At 39.4% G+C, this 18,586-nt stretch overlaps 1 protein-coding gene across 1 annotated transcript in view; it reads right to left on the bottom strand.

Annotated features, from left to right (window-relative positions):
* The window catches only part of LOC126088342 (zinc finger protein 628-like), a 34,066-nt gene extending 19,861 nt beyond the window's left edge, over window positions 1-14,205 (bottom strand). The window contains exons 1-2 of the mRNA XM_049906477.1: window positions 14,134-14,205; window positions 2,163-2,336 (exon numbers count right to left, since the gene is read on the bottom strand). Coding sequence (XP_049762434.1) covers window positions 2,163-2,336 — 174 coding nt within the window. The 5' untranslated portion in view covers window positions 14,134-14,205. The remainder of the gene's footprint in view (window positions 1-2,162; window positions 2,337-14,133) is intronic.
* Between the last annotated feature and the right edge of the window lie 4,381 nt (window positions 14,206-18,586).

Below are 18,586 nucleotides of genomic sequence, written 5' to 3'. Positions count from 1 at the left end.
GGCCACTGTAACCAGGACTCGAGGAAGCGCCCAGTATACGGCCAGTGTAGAGAGCACAACAGGCCATTACATGTCGTCGGCTATGGGATTGTTTCTGTTAATGCCATAATTAAGGACTGAATGTAATCAATCTTCATTCTTACTTTCAATCGACAATGTTGGCATTACCAGAGGTAATATCGTAGCCGTCGCATGTAATTTCCTTTGTTGCCCTCTACACTGCCCATATATTCGGCGTTCCTTTGAGTCCTGGTTGCAGTTCTCTGCTCTAACTCTGAAGATGTCTCCTGCAGTCAGAGACGAAACGTTAGGAGAACTTCTATACATCAACCACGATCTTTCAGGCCGGAAGTGTGAAGTGAAATATTGCTGTTGTTTTGATAAAACGGCTTTACGAGTAAAGCCCTGCTGACCTTGTCCCGACCCAGTTTCACTGTCTGCAACTGTAATGCACACTGATCCTCTCATTTCAGCCCTAAGTCGCCGTACCAAGCAGGTACTGCAGCGCACAGACCTATCCTGCTGAGTACCAAAACGGTTTTCTGTGTATATTGGGTCAAACAGTGAAAGTTTAATTACGAGCACCCTGTAATTTGGCTAACCTGGCGGCGATACTTTGACTTGAGTCTATGGGCACGTCACGAGAGCGCAGTGTTTCTAGCTGGGCGTTCTCGAGGCACCACGCAAGAGCACAAGACAGAGAGGAGAAGGGACATTTGGATCAGTTGGCCTGCAGCCACGAGTACACGAGGGTTGTCCAGGACAGAGATGAGTGTCACCGTATAAGAGCGACAAGCATTCTTGTTTGGAAGTGTCTATGTGATGCGTAACTCACATCAACACGTCAGGTGCTCACTGTCATTTATTTGTTCGCCTAGAGCATTTTCATTAAGAAAGCTGTTTCCAGTACCACTACGAAAGTACTTCACTCAGATAGACCGTTGTGGCGATTATCATCATTTAAGGGAAGTTAATAGTGATGTCGTGTCAGCCTTGATATTAGTGTGAGACGGGGGGAACGGGGAGGGGGGATCAGTACACAGTAGAGTAATTTTGATGCAATTCAGTGTTGACTCTCGTGGAAGTTAAAATTTGCATAATGGGTGCCAGTGGTAACTCGTGAGCGCATTGAGTATTTTTAGTAACTAGTAACTGTATGCACTCCACTCACGTTTGGAAGGTGTATTGGTCCTCATTGTGGACTTCCCCTGTTCAAAATGATGCGTGATTCAGTATAGTTATTGTGACGAAGCAGCAGCAAGGCAAGTCCACGAATTTGAAATTCTGCGTTCATGGTAGCTGGCGATTCCACGACATGTTTTGGAGATGGAGACGGGGATATTGATCTCTATACCGCAAGAACAGCAGCAGACTAAATGGTGCTATCTATACGTCCTCTGACGAGTTGCTGTATATCTCAGAGCACCATAATTACGTAAATACTGTTTTACTAATTTTCTCTGTCTGGCAAGCAGTCGTAGGGGACTTGAGAACAATTGATTGCAACCTGTCTGTATGGTACAACGGTATGAGTGTGACGTCCTAACAGACAATTTTCTGAAACAAAATTATATGCACCTAATAAGGCAAAATTGAACAAATGTGGACATAACCAGACAAAGTTATTTGAAGAAATATTATGTGCCCCACAGCCAGTAATCATCTAATTCGGTCTTGAACAAATTGCAATACCTGATGATGATTTGTGTGATACGTATCAATTTAAAAAACTTACCTTCGTGATAACGACGTTCATTAAGGAGTTATTTGAGCGGTAGATTATGTGTATCAAACAATTTGTCAGTGTTGATCAGACTGTAAAAGCTAATAAAGTTCAAAAACTTGGGAACAATTTCCTACTCAACAAATGTCGAAATTTGTAACTTCCCTGAGTAATTTGACGCTCCCAGAATCACTGCCGCATCCTGTTAAATTCTAGATTTTACTGAATAGAACATTGTGGCAACGCCATCAATGTACAGTACGGAATATGGCCTTCATGCTCTCTGGAAACAATTGTGAGCTGACAAGTATAAATACGAAATGACGTTTTACAGACATCAGGTGCCACCCAAATACGGAGACGAATGTTTTAAGGGCTGCCTGTGGCTGTACGCACGTCCACGTAATGGAGCCTCTTCGGGTTTGTTACGGTGGCTCACCTCTAGGTAGGCACTGCAGGCAGACAGTATGACTCGATGTGCCTTGAAGCGGCGTCCGGGACACCACACCGTCACGTCTACGAAGGCCTCCCCAGAGAAGTAGCGGAACAGGTGCGACAGCACCACGGTCTCGTGTTTATCCCAGCTTACCAACAGCATCTTGCCATAGGACATCTGAAACAAGTATATTTGTTCTCCATGAGACAATATATGGACAGTTATGCGGTGGTTGGTAGAGTCAAGCGGTTTACACTTCTTACAAAGAACTGCATGAGACAGGCATGGGTTTGGGTCATCACAGTAGTCCCTGCAAGATAACACTGAACGAAGATCAGTCCGAATCCAGAGCATCAATGAATTTTTCGCAAACTTGTAACAGTATAATCACAACTCTAGGCAACACTAATGGTTTTACCTTCATCATACACACAGCGATAATATCTAATAGGCTGACAGTTACCACCGCACCTATAGCACAACTGAGTTTCATTTCCTGAAAAGTTCCACTTTAGTCCACAGGTAGTTCGAAATCATGTCTACTTTCACATTAATTGGACAACAACTCATAGTAATAGATTGCTTTCATCCGGATGTCAGTGGCAGTTTCTACGTAGGAAACTGACAAGGCAACGTTTTCCTGGTAATTTATGTGGCGTTGTCACCAAATGACAATTTCGGAGCGTTCAAACAAGAGAAAATATTTGACAAGGAAATCACAAATGATGCTACCGATATTGTAATATTGAATTATAAAACAATGTCTGAATATATAATGATGTACCAATGAGACGAAAAGTTTCAACGACAAAATAACCAAGGATATTCATACTAGAACACATGTAAACCAACTTCAGAGCAAAATAAGCCATGCAGGAACTTGGTACCCAACAAAATAAAATGAGCCTTAAAAAACTGTTCTACTATCGATATTGTAATGATCAATACAAATATCCGTCTTAAAAGTGTGATTCATTAGGGTATAGAACTGCTGAGAACCCATGTACATATTTTATTCATACTAATTTCGTTAAGATGATATAAAAAAATTACAAATAGTTTTGAATGTACGAAACAGCATTCAGTTCTTATGAGTTAGTCCCCACGTAATTTTCTTTCATGGTCTTTAATGTTAGAAGGCAGAGCCGAACCTTGTGTTCACCAGAAGGAAAAATATATTACTGAAAACGAGCATTCTCCAATGTCTTCGAACGACTTGCCTTGTTTACTCCATCATTTCATAGATTTCATATTATGAAAGCTTGTTTTGTAATACAAGCCGCATGATACGATGTGTTAATGTCGATTTTACCTAATACTTTTACCTACGAGTTTACGCGTGTACTATCAATGTACAAATAAGACTTTGGCTTTGACTGCGGCCTTCGAACCACGGATTGTGTTTGTGCCCGGTGGTGCTCAATGTAATGTTGTGTATTATTTATTCCTTGCTTAACTGGAATTGGTTGCCGAAGGTTACACATATAACGTAAATAATATAACTTTTTATGTCTTTCACCTTCTTTTTTTAATTCGTGGGACAGTATGTGAATAATATATCAGAAAAAAAGAAATTTTATAGTTTAGCTTTGACTTACTGCGTGTAATGTCATAACCTCTGATACTGTATTATTATTCCAAGGGATAGGTTGACAATGCTTTACCTTGCAATGACAGCACAGGGTTGTATACGAGACGGCTCGGCAATCGTCCACTCCTGGATTTGCGTGTTTAATTTAGATGTTAGGTAAGGTTTTTATAAAAATTACAACATTTCTCGTAATGTAAAACAGGGATTTTCTGGTATATAAATATTGTCAATAAATGACATTCGGTGCAGTAGCGCCATAGCAAACTAACAGGCACCCATATGCGTATTCACATATGTATGTGGGAGACTCCTACCAAGGTGTCTGGTGACATCTAAAGATTATATTTGTCAGTTAGCTTGTGTCGTTGAAGTGCAACAGTAGACACAGGCTGTCATATCAGTGAGCGTAATTGTTGCTCACAGTCTGACTTCCTTGTTTGATAAGCAGCTCGTACGTATTGGTATCATATTGTGCGACTAGTTGCAGTTAATAACAAGGTATGTCTGTAATCATAGAAGCATCTGTAATACAGTCATGCATGCTGTCTGTAAATATTTTCTGTAAGACATGTAATCTGTAATTTTAGGTGTGTGGTTTGAGCATGGGCGAATCAGCTAGAAACCGGTAACCACTGCTGCAATAAATTGTATATTCATGCAAATGAGACGAACAAAATACATTTATTTTATCAAATTTATCTCAGTTCCAAGTAAGGAATTTCCCAGCTGTTTCACGTGGTTTTACTAACGTACTGCGTATTCTACTCGAGTGAGGGAGAGACTATATTTGAACGAAGAAACCACTACAACAACCATCTTAACATTTCTCTATTTTTATTAACCCAATCTCGAAACGTTTTGTACTAACGGGCAGTTGTAGCTGGCTAACTTCAAAAACATGATGATGTATTAAACTGCAATTAACTGAAGGATATGAAATGAGGATTCATTTCCTAAAGAATCAAAACCAACATTTTCAAGACTCTTAAGTGAATGAGATCTCCTTGATGTGGGAGGTAGTTCAAAGCTTATGGAATGGAAGGAACGAAACAGGTAAGGAAATCAGCAGATTGGCACCTAACATAAAGTAACTATTGATAAAACTGCTAAATAAAAAAGGGATATGTAAACAATTAAAGCTGAGTTCGGAAAAAATTTGTAACTGAGAGTCGGTTACATTGGTAAATTTTTGAACAGATTAGTAGCTAGCTTTTGCGAGTCAGATTTAATGTTTGCTAGTATGTACAATCCCCCCATGAACCATGGACCTTGCCGTTGGTGGGGAGCTTTGCATGCCTCAGCGATACAGATAGCCGTACCGTAGGTGCAACCACAACGGGGGGGTATCTGTTGAGAGGCCAGACAAACGTGTGGTTCCTGAAGAGGGGCAGCAGCCTTTTCAGTAGTTGCAGGCGCAACAGTCTGGATGATTGTCTGATCTGGCCTTGTAACACTAACCAAAACGGCCTTGCTGTGCTGGTACTGCGTACGGCTGAAAACAAGGGAAACTACAGCCGTAATTTTTTCCGAGGGCATGCAGCTTTACTGTATCATTAAATGATGATGGCATCCTCTTGGGTAAAATATCCCGGAGGTAAAATAGTCCCCCATTCGAATCTCCGTGTGGGGACTACTCAAGAGGATGTCGTTATCAGCAGAAAGAAAACTGGCGTTCTACGGATCGGAGCGTGGAATGTCAGATCCCTTAATCGGGCAGGTAGGTTAGAAAATTTAAAAAGGGAAATGGATAGGTTAAAGTTAGATATAGTGGGAATTAGTGAAGTTCGGTGGCAGGAGGAACAAGACTTCTGGTCAGGTGACTACAGGGTTACAAACCCAAGATCAAATAGGGGTAATGCAGGAGTAGGTTTAATAATAAATTGGAAAATAGGAATGCGGGTAAGCTACTACAAACAGCATAGTGAACGCATTCTTGTGGCCAAGATAGATACGAAGCCCACGCATACCACAGTAGTACAAGTTTATATGCCAACTAGTTCTGCAGATGACGAAAAATTGAAGAAATATATGATGAAATAAAAGAAATTATTCAGATAGTGAAGGGAGACGAAAATTTAATATTGATGGGTTATTGAAATTCGTCAGTAGGAAGAGGGAGAGAAGGAAACGTAGTAGGTGAATATGGATTGGGAGTAAGGTACGAAAGACGATGCCGCCTGGTAGAATTTTGCGCAGAGCACAAGTTAATCATAGCTAACACTTGGTTCAAGAATCATAAAAGAAGACTGTATACATGGAAGAACCCTGGAGATACTAAAAGGTTCCAGATAGATTATATACTGGTAAGACAGAGATTTAGGAACCAGGTTTTAAATTGTAAGACATTTCCAGGGGCAGATGTGGGCTCTGACCACAATCTATTGGTTATGAACTGTAGATTAAAACTGAAGAAACTGCAAAAAGGGGAGAATTTAAGGAGATGGGACCTGGATAAACTGAAAGAACCAGAGGTTGTACAGAGTTTCAGGGAGAGCATAAGGGAACAATTGACAAGAATGGGGAAATAAATACAGTAGAAGAAGAATGGGTAGCTTTGAGGGATGAAGTAGTGAAGGCAGCAGAGGATCAAGTAGGAATAAAGACGAGGGCTAGTAGAAATCCTTGGGTAACAGAAGAAATATTGAATTTAATTGATGAAAGGAGAAAATATAAAAATGCAGTAAATGAAGCAGGCAAAAAGGAATACAAACGTCACAAAAATGAAATCGACAGGAAATGGATAAGCAGGGATGGCTAGAGGACAAATGTAAAGATGTAGAGGCTTAGCTCACTAGGGGTCAGGCAGATACTGCCTACAGGAAAATTAAAGAGACCTTTGGAGAAAAGAGAACCACTTGTATGAATATCAAGAGCTCAGATGGAAACCCAGTTCTAAGCAAAGAAGGGAAAACAGAAAGGTGGAAGGACTATATAGAGGGTCTATACAAGGGCGATGTACTTGAGTACAATATTTTGGAAATGTAAGAGGAATCCCAAAGAAAGCAGGTGTTGACAGATGTGAAAATTACCGAACTATCAGTTTAATAAGTCATGGCTGCAAAATACTAACGCGAATTCTGTACAGACGAATGGAAAAAACTAGTAGAAGCTGACCTCTGGGAAGATCAGTTTGGATTCGGTAAAAATATCGGAACACGTGAGGTAATACTGACCCTACGACTTATCTTAGAAAATAGATTAAGGAACTGCAAACCTACCATTCTAGGATTTGTAGACTTAGAGAAAGCTTTTGACCATGTTGACTGAAATACTCTCTTTCAAATTCTGAAGGTGGCAGGGGTAAAATACAGGGAGCGAAAAGCTATTTACAATTTGTACAGAAACCAGATGGCAGTTGTAAGAGTCGAGGGACATGAAGCAGTGGTTGGAAAGGGAGTGAGACAGGGTCGTAGCCTCTCCCCGATGTTATTGTATCTGTATATTGAGCAAGCAGTGAAGGAAACAAAAGAAAATTTTGGAGTAGGTATTAAAATCCACGGAGAAGAAATAAAAACTTGACGTTCGCCGATGACATTGTAATTCTGTCAGAAACAGCAAAGGACTTGGAAGGGCAGTTGAACGGGATGGATAGTGTCTTGAAAGGAGGATATAAGATGAACATCAACAAAAGCAAAACGAGGATAATGGTATGTAGTCGAATTAAGTCAGGTGATGATGAGGGAATTAGATTAGGAAATGAGACACTTAAAGTGGTAAAGGAGTTTTGATCTTTGGGGAGCAAAATAACCGATGATGGTCGAAGTAGAGAGGATATAAAATGTAGACTGGCAATGGCAAGGAACGCATTTCTCAAGAAGATAAATTTGTTAACATCGAGTATAGATATCAGGGAGTGTTTGTATGGAGTGTAGCCATGTATAGATGTGAAACATGGACGATAGACATTTTGGACAAGAAGAGAATAGAAGCTTTCGAAATGTGGTGCTACAAAAGAATGCTGAAGATTAGATTGGTAGATCACATAACTAATGAGGAAGTGTTGAATAGGGTTGGGGAGAAGAGACGTTTGTGGCACAACTTGACTAGAAGAAGGGATCGGTTGGTAGGACATGTTCTGAGGCATCAAGGGATCACCAGTTTAATATTGGAGGGCAGTGTGGAGAATAAAAATTGTAGAGGGAGACCAGGAGAAGAACACTCTAAGCAGATTCAGAAGGAATTAGGTTGTAGTAGGTACTGGGAGATGAAGAAGCATGCACAGGATAGAGTAGCATGGAGAGCTGCATCAAACCAGTCTCAGGATTGAAGACCACAACAACAACAACAGTATGTACAACGTCACGCTATTGCGCTATTTCATAGTGGATTAACACAAGCAATACGACTTCAACAAATGACATAGGCAGTATTTTAGAACATTCTCCTTCCAAAAGATACAATGATTTTACGTTGTTAACGATAAAACAGAAGCAAAAGAGTAATTAAATGGTAATCGTACTATAATCACAAATAATTTCCATTATGAAGAAGAGTTGTCTCTCAGACTTTTTCAGTGTGACTGATAAATGGTACGCTTTCTGGCATACAGAAGGACTGTTTATTACAAAAGTAATGGTCAACCAAATATACCTCCAGTGTTCACGACTGTAACAGTAATGAGGGAATGATAACAAAAACACCCTCTACTGTTGAAGAGTGTGACTGAAATTATAATAATAGAGTGCCTCGGTATGCACAACCCAGTTATCGTCTGTAAAAGTTTGAATTCAGAACAGATCACCGTATTTATTCGGAAGTATGAATGGAGATATACCTTAGGGCTGTAACTCGTCCTTTTGGTGCGCAGAAGGGTAGAGAGTGGAGGCAGTGAGGAATTCGGTGGTAGTGAAGAGAGAGCGATTCCACAACATGAAATAAACCAATGCAGTCCATTTCATTACTTGCCGAATTACTGCTCACTTAAACTAATTTACGTTAAGGATAACACACACACCCATGCCCGAGGGAGAACTAGAACATCCGATGGGGGAGCCGTGTTAACCGTGGCAATGCGCCTAAGACCTCGAGGCTACCCCGCGAGGCTGCCAATAATAATGACAGACTTCGTCAACAGTTAATGTACTTAATGAAGCCTAAGCGACGCTAATTCTTACTACACACCATTCGTGAATGGGGCTGGGGAAGGAGATAACGGTAGAGGAACTTGAAGTTCCGTCTGCGGTACACCGTAAAATAGCTTGCGTGGTAGAGGTGTTGGCACAGATGCACGAGAGTGCGGGACACTATGGATGCTGGACAACTGAAATATTTTTTTGATACTAGCTCTTCTAGTTTTTATTTTTGTCAGGTATTACTGCTCTTCTTGGGTCGCGAAATAGTTTGCCCATTACCTTCGGAAAGCTTTCGCATCTAAATAACGCTATGTGGAGTATAAGTTTGTACAAACATACAACTGTATCTCATGCAGAAACAACTCAAACAACAATATCTCATAAACGTTTCATTAAATAATTAAAATAACACTCAGCTTTATATAACGCATGTTTCGCTTTTGTGTAACATGCCCTGTAGGAAAACGGTGTACCAAAGCGACTATTACAACGTCTCACCTATAGTTGAGAGAACTGGAGATGTTGAAGTAATATTTTACAAATAATAGTCCGAAATATTAATATTAATTTTAGTCTTTCGAGTTTCCATGTTCGAGGTACCCAAGAAACACTACCGTGTAATCGTTAAGAGACAAAATGTCTCCAACAGGGCACTAGGCAATACGCTCCTCCTTTCCACTTCCCCACCCCGACTCAACTACCATGCTATTCCCAACAGTGCTGTCTCTCTCTCTCTCTCTCTCTCTCTCTCTCTCTCTCTCCCTATTGTCCCTCTCTCCCTCTCGCTCTCTCTCTCGTCTCTCTCTCTCTCTCTCTTTCTCTCTCTCCTTGGCTGGCTGACAGCTTCTACTGTCTTTCCACACCCTGTAGCAGAGCTCTTACAGTCACTATAAAAGTAAAGTACAAACTGGATGTAAGTTCCAGTATCACGTACTTTTAACTCTGGATATTAGCTCATTTAGTCTCCAGCTGTTATCTTCCAACTGTTTCTCCGGTATCTTTTACTCCGTGCGCTGACAGAGTATATTTCGATCTATCAGGGCACTGATCTGTATCACGTCATCGTGATGTGTAGTACATACGTTTTGATCCTTATTGGCAAGCCGATGGTTGAACTCGTTAATATATTGAATTTTCGAAATCAGCAATGCTTCTAAACTGCCAAATACGTATGGGAATTTGTTGTAAATGCTAATCTCCTACTCTCCCCTCCCATCCTCCCTGTTCTAGCCCTTCTCCTGTTTCCTCTTTGCTCTTTGTCCATGTCTTCCTCCTCCTCTCGCACCGTACATAACCTCCTCCCCTCTCTCTGTCAGTCGGCTTCTCCTCCTATCCTGTCATCTCCTCCTGCTTCTGCCTCCAGTCTCTGCTCGTCTCCTTCTTCCCCCTGCCTACGTCCATTTCTCCCCTCCCTCTCTCCATCTCCACCCCTCTCCTTAACATTGAGATTTCTTTACCTTTGCTGCAAATTCGGAATCCGTAATAGTATCCTAATTATAAATCGATAAACCACAAATACAAGCCGGCCGGGGTGGTCGAGCGGTTCTAGACGCTACAGTTTGGATCCGAGTGCCCGCTACGGTCGCAGGTTCGAATCATGCCTCGGGCATGGATGTGTGTGATGTCCTTAGGTTAGTTAGGTTTAAGTAGTTCTAAGCTCTAGGGGACTGATGACCTCAGTATTTAAGTCCCATGGTGCTCAGAGCCATTTGAACCATAAATACAATTTTCCTGTTTTCTGTGAAACCCGACTACCAGGAAGAACACAATACAGCTCATTATTGTGTATACCACTTTTGTTTAACAATATGCGTAATGAGAAATCGTATTTATAGGAACAACAATTTTTCCAAGTATTTGAATATCCTGCTGCTGTAATTCAAGTGTTTGTATAGCATATCACATAAAAATTCGAAGAAAATAGGTCAAGAATTTTTTGAGATTTTTCCCCTTTACATAATACGTATGTATTTACGCAGCTGTCTCGCACAAAAACCTGTAGGTCTCACTGACCGGTACTTCCAAAATCATTTCTAAACAGGCAACTACTTGTTGTTTAAGGTTATTATTTATTCTTTTTAGTTAGTTCACTGTTACTTGTATCTCAAGCGTGAAGTGTACCTCTTTTACGTGGGACTTCCCGTATATTGCCAATATCAAAATATATAAAGATGCCCATTAATGCTGATTTGAGTATCGCATAAAAATATGAAGTAAATGACCTCAAGAACTTTTAGAGTTCTTTTGGTAAACTGTTACCTGTTTAAATATCTCATATATATTCCGCTCACTTATGTCCGAATGTTCACTTCAGTTTAAAACTCTGAAGCAAATAGATCAAGTATTTTTCGAGATTTTAGTTAACAACATTAAATGACGACTTATGTGTAAGTGGTAGTATATATATGGCCATATATAACGGTGCGAATCGCACTACTTGTTTTTCTTTTCCAGAATGAAACACAGGAGTATGCTATTAACTGAAACTGTAGTCCCTGGAGGATGCAAAATGGATTAAGGAACTTCTTGCAAATTAAGTACTTAGAACTGGTGTAGAAACAAATGAAGAACGGAAAATAAATAACTCTGAGCAAATTAAGTAGATTACATTGGCACTGATGTTGGCATAGAACTGGGATACATTCAGAGTCAGTTGTGAAATGAGTTACTTGATGTAGTAGCTATTATCGACACCAACAGTTTTCATTACATTGTTTATGATAATAGACATTCGTATGCACAAGGCTTGAAAAGCGCACAGGCACTCACAGATACGATACCATGTCAATACCATGGATATGATAACTCACTGCTTTGAAGCCTTACCAAGCTGTGAGGTGCAAGGAACATGAAACAAATAAACTGGTTGGCTCTTGGAAAAATATACTGTAAAATCAAAGTTTCATGTTTCCGATAACTGTACCTACCACTACACGCTCATCTCAGCCAACGTTTGAAGATATCGTTTATGACCCTGGTTTGTATTTGCACCTGTATCAGTCTACAGAGCGACCTGGTTCCTAGATTTCAGACAAAACCATGTGGAATTCATTAATTCTTTGAGTGTTGCAGATACAGGTTTGAAGAGTAAGTCTTTCTGGGCTATATCAATATACGCCCACCATGAGAGTGATGGCATACCAGTTTTCATTTACGTAGTTACACTTCCGATCGTCTCTCCAGATATATACTCAGCTCGGTTACCTCCTTTTATCATACACTTATTTAACAGTGTTTTCGATAGCTCGAACTGCAAAGAGGATCTTGTTGGCCAACCGAGGATGCTTCGGCAATGAAATCCAGTGGATAAATTTCCACTGACAGATGATCTTGGTTCAAAGACAGTCTTATTACAAGAATTACGCTTTCCAGTTATGTGAATGTTGCCAGGGAATGTTAAATTTCACTGAGAGACTCACATATTGGACTTATTGTTAAATGCAACAACACTTATTACTTTAGAAAAAAGACTATTGTCAGTACACTGTAAATGAGATGCACAAAATAATGTCTGTGGAAACCATTATTTTAACAGAGGGAAGAATACATTATTTTAATCACTAATACGGAAATGTATGTAGGTACTAAATCTAAATTATTTGGGTGAGACTCAAAGAATAACTGAATATAATATAACCAACTGTGACCAACAGATATATGTATATATGACCAACATATATATATATATATATATATATATATATATATATATATATATATATATATATATATATATATATATATATATATCAATGGCTTCACCATTTTCTGAGTAGTTGTTTTTACTAAGTAAATGTGTAAAGGGAAAAAATGTAATGGCAAGGAAACCTTTCCAAGAATAACCAAGAAAGGACATAACATCAGTGAATATTATGCCAGTAGTAAATGTATAGAACAGAACAAATACAAAACAGGAAATCAGACATATGCTTCAGATATATATGCTTTAAGTGAAGACAAATATACACGAAAGTTCAGAAATATGAGGGGACAGAAAAGATTTTGCTGGCAAGACAACAGGAAGAGAAACGTTAATAAAGGGAAGAAAACTTTGTATTTAACAGGAATAAACGAATTAACTGGTAACGTATATGAGAAACCAAAATCTGAGGAATTTTATGGATGTTTTACAGAAGTAGTAAATTACATTAGTGGCAAATAGAATTATAGATTTTTATAGCTTTCATAGTAAATGTAAAGTCAGGCAAAAAAGGAGACTTGACCTGTTGCACTTATATTTAATGTAATGAAATGAAAAGAATACATCTAACATAACATGGAAAAAAGTCACATTTTGGAGCATAATGTAAGACATTTCTAAAATAATAACCATAAGATTTTGCATAATGGCATAGACTGTCATGTTAGATGAATAAATATGCTCTAGAATAAGAACACTCTATATAATTAACATACCTCTCTTTAGCACTGTGAATACTGAGAGAAATATGTATGTGTGTCAGTTACATTAATGTGAATAACAAAGTTTGATGAAGGGAAAAGGGAAATATTCTGGAAATCAAGAGATTGAAACATGTTTATAAACCTCAAAAGTTAATAAATAAATTTGATTTATAAATTATAGAGCGCAGAAATCAGTCGTCCATTATTTGCATGTTTTATTTGGAAAATCCAGATTTCGACTAGTGCCTAGCCGTTATCAATGCACTATTTTCTACTCTCAATGCATGTCAGTTCCCTGTTGTTCGGGCATCAATCACAGAGAGAGCATTAGAAGATATATGTATATATATTTCACAATGTCTTCGCAATTTTCTGAGTAGTTGTTTTCACTGAAAGTATTTGTAAATGGAAAAAATGTAATGGTAAGGAAACCTTTCCAAGAATAAACAGGAAAGGGCATAACATCAGTGAATACTATGATGTTAGTAAAAGTATTTGCCATACATACTTGAGAATACAACAAATACAAAACAGGAATTCAAACATATGCTCTAGAATAAGAACACCTCATAGTTACTGCCGCCAGAACAACAGGGAACTGACACGCATTGAGACTAGAAAATAGTGCACTGATGATGGCTAGGCACTAGCCTAAATCTGGATTTGCCAAATAAAACCTGTAAAAAAATAGGTCGACTGATTGCTGAGCTCCATAATTTATAAATCACATCACAGTCGCCTGATCAAATAAATTTTAGTTTAGAATGTAAATTATGTTCATCACTTAAGTCTTGATTTGAAAGTTGCTGTAAAAGTTAAATAAAAGCTACAATTTGACACTCTATCAGGGCCAATTGGACAAGATTTCTGACAACATGGGACTCATCATTGGCATCTGTCCTCTCACCTTTCCCCCATGCACTTTTAACCGTGTCTGTATTCGCTACTAACTGTGATACGCACTATACACAAATCTTACACTAATTGCGGATTGTCCTGTAGAGAAATCTTACAGTTGTTGCGCTTCTGGTGCACCTTGAGAGGTACGCCAGAAGCGCCACACCCGTTAAAGCGGCGGTTTGTGTCTTTAAACCGGTCTTGCACAGTACTTAAGTACTGCTGATCTGATTCTGATTCCCATCATAACAGTGCAGTTGGTTAGTATTCGTGTAATAATTTCTAACATTGTAATGCACATAAGGAGTTTTTTAGTAACTGTTTCAAGGTTGAAGTCCATTCGCGTAAGTAATATCATTTTGCCAAAAACGTAGAATGGAATAAACCTACAATATTAATTCAGCATAAACAACTAAAAATCCTCTAGTATGGAACACTATTCAAGAAATAAGCGGATACTGTAAATATACTTGTCTGATTCATGTACATTAACAGGCAATGCATATCAATTTTAAAAGATTATATTGAAAAAATATTCTATCATGAAATTGGCAAAACTAAAACGTTTCTCTTCGATGTGTGGATCAGGCGGTAACTGAAATAGATGAGAGAATATCTTGCGAATAAAACCATACAGGTATTGAGAAAATAATGGAAAAGTAATGTAGACACAAAACAATAATAGGAAATGATTAAGGTACACGAATACCTAAAGTAAAGGTAGTAGAGAAGAAATAAGCAAATCGCATGAAACGGATTCCATATTTAATTTACATTTAACACACAATAATGTTAATTTCTTTCACACACACTAGACTTACTAACTCACCGATAATTGAAGTACATAAACAATATTTTTCAAACAAGGCATACTGATAAGTTATTAGCGTGTAGATCAATGTAATGTGCTATGTGACATACTAACACTGCTACCGCTGTAAAACAGTAGAGATACTTCTTCTAACTATTCTTACAGATCTTGAAAGTATAATTCAGAGGAGGACTTGATCTAACTGTGATGAAACTTTTCCATAAACTGCCTTAACGGCGCAAGTTAAGTAAAATTGGAATCATGGCTAAATGATTAAAATTGAGTGCAAAACTCGTAAGTTTCATATCAACAAAAAATCTTGGAGGAAACATCATATGTTTTCTTAATGCTCAATCTTTCGCCAGTGCTTCTGGAAGAGATGCAAGTTAACTGTACAACTAATAGCGGATAGCGGACTCGTGATTTCCATATTGATGTTAGATACTCATACAGTATCTGTGACCAAGACGTATTTGTAACTAGCTTCACATCCTAGGAACGAATAGAAACAACAGAAAACAAAGCTATCTATGACTGTATTGCAAACAATTAAAGAACAAGCCAAATTTCACATTATTGTAATCAGAATGAAGAATCTCACATTACATTAGCAGATCTTTATCGAAACGTGAATAGCTTGTTTTCTATGATAGTATAATGACTCTTGTTTCGCCCATATATAGTTTCCATTTCAGTCTTTTCGATATATAAACACTGATAAATGTCACGAAGATCTCGCTACCATTCCCTAGGGCTATTTGGCATATTCATATCAGTTCATCAAAACTAACATTTTTTTTAAGATGACCTCACTGGTGACATAGTGTAACAATTATGTGATTAAAGTTGTTTATTCAAGTCATATAGGCTGTAAGTACACTTCCAGCTAATTTGCGCTCCATTTCATCTCATAACGTAACACTGACGAGTGTTACAGGAGAAATTAATTTTACTTGCTCTATAACTGATTTACAGTTTCAAAGCCGAGGGAAAGTCTCTCACGCAAACTTACAAAATGACAATTTGTCTGTTGGACCTATTTGTGTTGTTTAGCGTTTGCCATGTCCCGGTTGAAAAATAGCTACGTTGCTCTTTAATGAATTTAGCGAACTTTTGTTTCATTCTTCGGCTATTACTGCTGAGTATAGATTCAATGTAAACGAAATCCAAGGCATTGCTTCATGTTTAGCATAGCACAACTGTGAATGTCAGGAGTATCTTGAAAGCAATTTGCAGGAACACTACACTTACTACTTAACGAAGGGCTGCGCTAATGGTGGCACAAAGGAGCTAACATCATACGTGGTTGTAAGGAGGAAAGCTAGGGTAGAAAGGATGAAACACTGCTGCACATTTAGCTAGGAGCAACGGTAAGTTACCAGAGTAGTAGAGTGAAAGGGTGTCAGATTTGGTGACAGACTGAATGTTAAGGACGGGATAACTAGGAACTTAGATGTACATGATTGTTATGTGATGATGTTGCAAACTTCCAGCGATGGTAAATGTACAAATCTGAGGTAAGGAACTGAGGTAAGTTATAAATGAAAATCTTTCTGATGCCTGTGGTAATGAACATCTTCTACTGCTAGTTGTTTGGTATCCGTATTTTGAGGTGGTAGCATAGATCAAAACAAGGAAAATGTTTCCAGGCAATATGAGCTCTAAAGTGCATATCTTAAGATCTATGAGCACTTGTTCACTATTGTTAACTGTGAAACATCCTGTGTGCAAGTGCCCATGGTTCTTAACGTATGCATTTTAGAGCTCATGTTCGCTAGTCAAATTTTTTCTTGTGTGGATCCGTACTACACCCTTCAAAAATATGTAAGAAAAGCGATAGCGGATGAGAAGTCCTTTGTCAGAGGTATCAGAATGATTTCCGCTTATAATTTCCGAGTCGGTCGCCTCAGGGCCTTGGTCCCTTCCCTCAAATAGGTGCATCTAGCCTTAGCGTCCATGAAACCTTGTAACATAATCACGGAATCATCCTCTGCAGTAAATTACGTGTAGAAGGGGTACCAAGGACAACTGTCACAAGGCTGCACCGCTACAACAGAGGCGCTGTGCATCTCGGAGAGGTTTACTGTTGACATGATGAGAGACTATGTTTCGGGAAGACTCAGGAGACATATTACTTCGTCCCCGATACGTCTCTCTAAATGATCGCTAGAAATTATGGCTCATAGGAATTTTTTACGACAATCATGTTTCCCATGCACCTTGTGCTAATGGAACAGGAAATAGAGGAAGAGGTCGTAATAGTAGACATCCCCTTCGCTAAATGTGCGGAGTATGGATGTGGATATAAACGTTCAGTAGAAGGAGCTCATTTTGTTTTCGAGTTAACAAAGAGCTAAATTCCTACGAGCTGTTCAGAATGTAACAAGTCAGTTAAAAAGTAAAATCTTGTTTGTAGTAGCATTCCTGGATCGCGAAATCCGTCTGCAAACACTGTTCTCAAAAAATAGTTCATGCACCTGTGACGTTACGAAGTTGTAGGATGTTAACGTATAGAACTTCATTGTTTCATAGCACCATTTCCATAGCCGCAAACGCACATTTGAAAGAAGGCGGTAGCTGAACAGCAGGTGTTGGGGCCTCATCCACGAGGTTACCCGCTATCACGCCAGAGAGCACTGGTACGAGCGAAGAAGGCCCGGTGGCAGTAGTTTGTCTTACCGGCTAGAGGTGCTGCGGACCGCCACGGCATCGGCGGGCGCTGTGTGTCGAGGTCGGCGCGGCGGTCGCGGCGACTACTAGCCGGCAGAACGCCGCTGCCTCCGGAAGCGTGCGCGCCTTCCCCCACCCCGCGCCGCTCGAGCGGAGGCGCCCGAGTCCGACACGAGCGGCTTTCGGCTGCGACGCCCAATCCTGGCGGCACCGACGGCGGGGTCGTCCGGTGGCGCACAGAAGCGCAGCAGTGACATTCTACGAGGAAAATGCTGAGCATATAGGGTGAGACGTAGTAGTTATGCAATCAACGAAGTTCCACTGCTCGTAATACACGTCAAACGTGCCACCTCTCTGGAATAACTTAACAAAACCCTGACAAGGGAACATATTCAACTACGACTCGTGTTTTAAGAATAAAAAAAGGCCATTTGCAAAACATCAGCCCTCTCAACGGATCCCATGCGAAAATTAGGGCCAAAATTCTGATAGTAAGCAGCCATGACCTTCTGAAAGAGCAGCTTTTGAACGTTAGGGTGTTTGTCGTTCGCTCTGGACCCCTTGCAGTCACCCGGTGCCCGAGCCCGGAGTACTGAACAGTGTACTCAGTAAGAGGTTGGTTGAATACGTTATTGTTTTGACAATGTTAACAAGTTTTTCTATTCCGCAACTGGAGCCAGAAATGCCATTACTTCGAACGTTTTTATGTGGTGATTCACAAATGCGATGTGAATGAATGAAACAAATTATTATGACTTTAAAGAAATAGCTTAGTGGTATTTGATTATTAACAACGCTGTTATAGGTTATTTTCTTTGAATTTTAAAACTGACACTGTTAATTGGGAACACACATGCACGAGTTGCGCTCTTCTTCTACGTGACTGCCCTGATTAAACCGTAAATCGAAAATCATAACCTGATATCATAACAATTCTTCAGTTATTTAAATGTCTTCCTTTTTATTTTATAGTTGACGTAGA

This window comes from Schistocerca cancellata, chromosome 6 (assembly GCF_023864275.1).
Source record: "Schistocerca cancellata isolate TAMUIC-IGC-003103 chromosome 6, iqSchCanc2.1, whole genome shotgun sequence".
Classification (NCBI taxonomy): domain Eukaryota; kingdom Metazoa; phylum Arthropoda; class Insecta; order Orthoptera; family Acrididae; genus Schistocerca; species Schistocerca cancellata.
This window is presented reverse-complemented; position numbering and strand designations above follow the sequence as displayed.